Below are 6345 nucleotides of genomic sequence, written 5' to 3' on the forward strand. Positions count from 1 at the left end.
TCAATTTACACATTATGGGCATGTGGTCTGATTCAACTCTATCCAATACTCTAAATTCTTTTACCTGTACTAAGTCTTCAACACCTATTATTACGTAGTCAATCACAGACTGTCCTGATTCGGCAAGAAATGTGAAACTTCCGTCTTCATCACCATTTGTGTTTCCATTCAGCACACACCACCCTTCTTCTTCTATAATACTAATTAGTAGCTCACCTTCTGCGTTGCACTTGTTGTCTTTTGATTGTCTTTGTATATCCTCTTCATCGGGTCCTGCGTATAAGCTACCTTTGTGACCTGTTCTTGCATTGAGATCACCACCTACCACTATTTTCCCCTGTTCTGATTCCTCACATATGTTTTTTAGCAATTTTTTAATATTACCTTGATTGTAGACTGTCCATATTACCCACTTATTATCCACTATTTTGACAACATTTTTCACCGCCCCTTCAAACTCAAAATTATTATCTTCAACTACAATGTCTTTTCTTACCCCAAGTATTATACCACCACTAGCTCTCCCTTTCTTTTTTTCTGTTTTCGCTGCTTTACACTTCCACTCATACTCTTTTGGAAGTTTTTTAGCTAATTTTTCCCATCCCTTACTTTCTACCCATGTTTCAGTTAAACCGATTACATCATATTGTCTAAGAAAACTTCAAAAATCCGCATTTTTTTTACCTAAGCTTGCAACATTCCAAAACACCACTTTGAACTCATCGCCTCCTGTTTTATTGGCCCTGTCTATTAAAAATCCTTCTTTTCCATATTACTTTTTAATTGTTGCCACGAGAGCCATTTTCCGTCGACACACATTTTTCTATATCCTACTTTAACAGAATGATTGTTTTTTCTTATTTCTTTCGCTTCTTGAGCTATTCTCCTCTGCACTTCTCTTTCTTCACGCGTGAGATCGTTTTCTATGAAAATCTTCGTATTTAATAGCACTTTTTTATTCTTCATGATTTCCTCTTTGGTTTCCCATTTTTTCAGTTTCACAATCACCACCTTTTTATCTTTACCTTGTAGCCACATGTCCGCAGCATCTACCTTCACTCTAAACTTTTCTTCTATAAACCTTACAGTCGTTTGCTTCGGATCATCATCTGTGTCTATTAGACCTTTAATGACGATGTTGTTTTTCTTTTCAATCTTCAGCTGTTTTTGCTTTAGCTGCTCCATTTTCTCAATTTCGGCGATAATTCTTGCCTGCTGCTGTTGAATTTTCTCTTTTTCCTCTTTCAATTGATTGTTTTCGTCTTCCGATAGTTTTTCCGGTACACCTTCTGTCAATTTTTTAATTTTATCTTCCATCAGGTCAATGTGTTCCCACAAAAGGTTTTTTTCTGCCTCCCACTTTTTATCTTTGTCCTCAATGTTTTTCTTCAGCTCATCAATTTCTTTTTTAAACTTTTTCGCCATGTTGTCATTTATTTTCTGTAGTTCTCCCATGATTACACTGAGCGATTTTTCAATACCTGTGGCATCATTTTTGTTAGTTCCAGCCTGACTCGTACTTCTAGTGTTTATTGTGTACATGTCGATTTTCGTTGTTTGTTTAATGCCTGTGGCGTTTTGTTTTGAGTTTCCCGCCGTGCGGCTGGGTGTTTTTGTGACCTCTGGATTACCCATAGCTGTTATGTATCTGCTTTACCTTTTGTGTGTTAAGTTTCTTTCTTTTTCACTTTAAGTCTTAGATTTTACGCCTTGTTGGCTTTCTTGAATTATCAGGAAGAGCTCCACTAATTTCAGATTATGTAGACTGTAAAATTTTAATTTATAAGGACTCTTTGACTATTAAATTATGTTTAGTAATTTGGATAGATTTTTCACACAACCTTTCACTAACACTCTCTCTACCTAAGTCCCTTTATTTATTTATATTATATATTAATTTATATTATATAATATTATTAAAATAATTTGAAGTCTACTTTAATGAGAGGCTTAAAATACGAATTGTTAAATATACAAGATACACTTATTAATTGAACTCTATTCTATCTATTCAGAATAATCTGTAAAGATGTTTCAAAATGTAACATTTAGGCAAAGAGTCGAAAAGGACTTAAAATATCTAGCACCTTTTGAAGTAAATGTAAAAAAATTGCCATCCTTCTTTGAGGCTATTGACAGAGAATGAAGGGACTATGTAGGACAGGAAGAAAGCACTTCAGGACCCCATTTACAAACTAATTCAGGAAATTCAGGTCAAAATAATCCATATCGTAATAATAATGGTTACGGTAATTCTGCACGGCAACCTGTACAGAAGGACACTCGGCAATCAAGAAGCCTCGGAAAATCAAAATAAAATTTTAGTTTCACTCAGTCTATTTAATAAGAAATTGTGTGCATTAGTAGACCTAGGGTTTACCAAAAGCCTTATGAAAAGAGCCAGTTTTGAAAAGTATAATTTACCAGTTTTATAAAAAAATAATTTTTACACTGAATGGAAAAATAGCATTGAGAAATGGTGTCAAGCTTCTATTCCATAGGAAAATTATGCAGGAGCAAGTTTATTTGTTGGAAGAAAGTGAAGTTAGTAACATTCAACTCAACCATTTAAACCCAGAAGAGAGGACAAAAATATGTAAACTATTTAAAAAATTCGAAAAGCTTACTTATAATGAAGGAGATAATCTGACAAACACGAACACGGTTGTTTATGAAATTAGAACAACAACGGATCAGCAAATTAATTCGTGAATTTACAGATTGCTTCCCAAACATGCGGAAGAGGCGGAAAGGCAAATTGAAGAAATGGAAGGCAAGGAATAATACGAAAAAGCCGAAGCATATAAAGCTTACAGGAGGTTAAAGCAAATTACTGTTGACGATAAATATCCGGTATCGTATGAATACGTCAGGATGCCTATTGGGCTTTAAATGCTTCAGCCACTTTTCAGAGATTAATACACGACATCCTAAGGGAACATATTAATAAAATATGTGTAGTCTATCTAGATGACATATTAATATTTCCTACGTCACTAGAAGAACATATATATTCACTAGGAACATTTTTTTCAAAGCTTCAGGAAAATAACCTAAACATCCAGGCGAATAAGTGTAGTTTCTTAAAAAGAGAAACCGAATTTTGGGGCGAAATTTCGATAGAAGACGGCATTAAGCCCAACCCGGAAAAAATTTTAGCCATACAAAAAGTACCAATTCCAACAAAATAAAGGCAATTAAAAAGGTTTTAAGGACCACAGGCTATTATAGAGAGTTTCTTAAAGATTACTCTAGAATAGCTTACCAATGATAAAATATTTAAAGAAAGATATCAAAATAAATCCGAGAGATCCTTAATATATGGCCAGCTTTGAAAATGTAAAAACTCTTATCTCATTACATCCAATTTTAAAATTGCCTGAATATGACAAAAAATTTACAATTACTACGGATGCAAGCGATTACGCTATTGGATCTTTTCTTTCACAGCAAGTCCAACCAATATGCTCTATCTCAAGAACATTAAACTATCATGAGCAGAAATATGCGACGACAGACAAGGAATTCCTTGTCATGAATCATGTATGCAGTGACTTATTTTAAACCATACATATATGAATCAAATTTAAGATAGTAACTGATCACTGCCCGATTAAGTATCTAAATAACAAGTATAAAGGGAAAGAATAGTAAGGAGTATGTAAAGGATAAAGAAAACGTAGTAGCGGATTTCCTAAGTCGAATTGAAAATTCGCCTAAAATAACAGAAGGGAACGACGACGAATCAAATTTAGAAAGGTCGGATACGGTACATTCTGCAGAAGAAGAACTGCTAGAACACTTTGTAATCAAAGAAGAAATTGTGAATAAGCATAAAATTCGAATCTCTGAATAGGGCCAAAGAGTTAAGTCCGATAGGAAACTGATAAGACCAAAGTTTAAATTAACAGAAACACCAACAGTTAAGTCCGATAGGAAACGGATAAGACCAAAGTTTAAAGTAACAGAAACACCAACAGATAAAAACGAAATAATACATGTAATCAGTTATTGAAAAACTGATAAAATTCGCGGCAGCATACAGCATAACTGATAGAAATTGGAGGGCGAAGAAGGCTAATAAAATTGAACATTTCGCGAAATTTGGAAAACCAAAACAAATCATAATGGATAATGAATTTATGGCAGAGAAAAATTACCAGGAATTGATTATCCAAGCCTCTCACCATAAATGAGGATTCAGATCGTTTTAGGTAACTATAATGGCCGATATCACTCAACCATTAAATATACATCCAATAACGCAAAAAATAGTATAGGTCCAACCATTTAAAAAATAACAATAGACCAGGTGAAACAACACATAATACAATATAATAAAAAAAAATAGGTACAGAGAGGCCTACGAAGAACTGAGATCGTCAGGGCCAAAAAAAAAACAACAAACGAGTACGACACAAAGACGAACCGTATTCCCGAATTACCCCCCTGCAAAACATTTATGTAGCAGACATAAAAAGGTCACATAAATTAGCTAGAGCAGAGCTAAAGCAGAGAAGTTAGGCACCGAAGGGGAGGATGAGAAGTTGAGTTTAATATTACATAATGGTGACATATAAAAAATAGACAAGTAAGGAAGGGCTAAGTTCGGATGTAACCGAACATTTTATACTCTCGCAAAGTCAAACGGTATACTCGCTTGAGATTTCTTAATTTATATTCTGCTTGATTTGCATAGTGGAAATTGAAAGAATCAGATGCAATTCAAAATGGTGTTATATGAGAAATAAGCGAAGTTGTTATCCGATTTCGCACTATCACATAGAAATATGAGAATAATGTTATGTACCGAAGTAGGTTGAAATCGATTAAGCAGATCCCAAGATATGGGTTTTCACCTAAAAGTGGGCGGTTCCACGCTCACTGTCTAGTATTGAACGCGTCTTATAAAGTCATCTCATACCATCCCAGAGATAAGTTACAGCTTGCACGGACGGACGGATAGACAGTCACCCGCATTTCAACTCGTCTCTTCATCCTGATCATTTATGTATATACCTATATATGTATATAACCCTACATCTAACTCGATTAGTTTTAGGTGAACAAAACTATTTTACTCTGTAGCAAAAGCTTGCAATAGTATAAAAAAAATGCTAATTCATGGACCAATATATTTTAAGAATATGTAAAATTAATTACACCATTATCAAATAAACAAAACTTGGAAATAAATAGATGAATTAATAGTAATAATAAATAAAGAACACTATGTGTATAAGGAAAATACTGTATTTAAAAAATTAAATCTGAGCACGAATTGTATAATTTCTGATGATTGTGAATTTGTGTATAATAATAGAACACTATTTCAATATTCAGGAAATAAGTGATGACACCTCAATGATAAGGAATGCACATAATAAAAGTCTCATTTAGACTTGTGATGAAAGGAAGGAGTTCTAGTTACAACAAATATTTATTGAAAAACTTGAACATCCTGTGAGGATGATGAATCAAACTTATGAAACAAAAATAAGCTTTGATATAGTACTAAATAATTTTAAAAACATCAAGGAAATAGAAGAGTTAAAATATGTTATATAATTATAATTACATTAATAAGTATAACTATTATAATTCTCATCTTAAGAAAAAAATAATAAGAATGTAAGTTTTAAAATTATAACTAAAAGAAGTCAAGAGACTGCTCAGAGTGGCTCTGGGGGAGTTATGTATAACGACGGCATGCCCTGCAGCACATCGCATGATCCGTCAATACGTTACTCAAACAGCGAACTCATATTTTGAGTTGTTGATCTGATGCGAGAGGCAGTCTGATTGAAGTAAGCTAATAATCAAGTTGTTTTCTTGATATATGCCTAGTGGGCACAAAATTAAATGTATATTTGACGCAGTTGACGTTCCTCGTTCTAAGTGTTGTGATTTCAAACTACAAACAAAAATTTTATTCAATAATTTTATTTAATATCGGCATTAGAAGCTAAACACAAATTCAGCAAGGCAGCAGCAAGCGATTCACCAACTTAACAGTAAACGCAAATTCAGCAAATTCTGATATACCGAAGGCAAAGAAAAGTAAAAGCTTAATAGAACTTTTTGGGAAAAATTAAAGAACTGAACACACAATAAATAGCAGCAGCAGTTTTACGTGGGTAGCATTGGCAATAGTAAAAGCGGCAAGTGAATGTTATAGATTCAAAGCATACTTTTATAAGCTTATATTAATTTATATTATATAATATTATTAAAGTAATTTGAAGCCTACTTTAATGAGAGGCTTAAAATACGAATTGTTAAAATACAAGATACACTTATTTATTGAACTCTATTCTATCTATTCATAAAAATGTGTGAAGATGG

At 33.2% G+C, this 6345-nt stretch overlaps 1 protein-coding gene across 1 annotated transcript; it reads right to left on the bottom strand.

Annotated features, from left to right (window-relative positions):
• Positions 1-750: 750 nt before the first annotated feature.
• LOC138857992 (arginine and glutamate-rich protein 1-like) lies at positions 751-1635 on the bottom strand. The gene has a single exon (XM_070112598.1). It carries the CDS (start codon positions 1633-1635, stop codon positions 751-753), a length of 885 nt encoding a protein of 294 aa, XP_069968699.1.
• Positions 1636-6345: the final 4710 nt, after the last annotated feature.

Source organism: Bactrocera oleae, chromosome 2, assembly GCF_042242935.1.
Source record: "Bactrocera oleae isolate idBacOlea1 chromosome 2, idBacOlea1, whole genome shotgun sequence".
Lineage (NCBI taxonomy): Eukaryota > Metazoa > Arthropoda > Insecta > Diptera > Tephritidae > Bactrocera > Bactrocera oleae.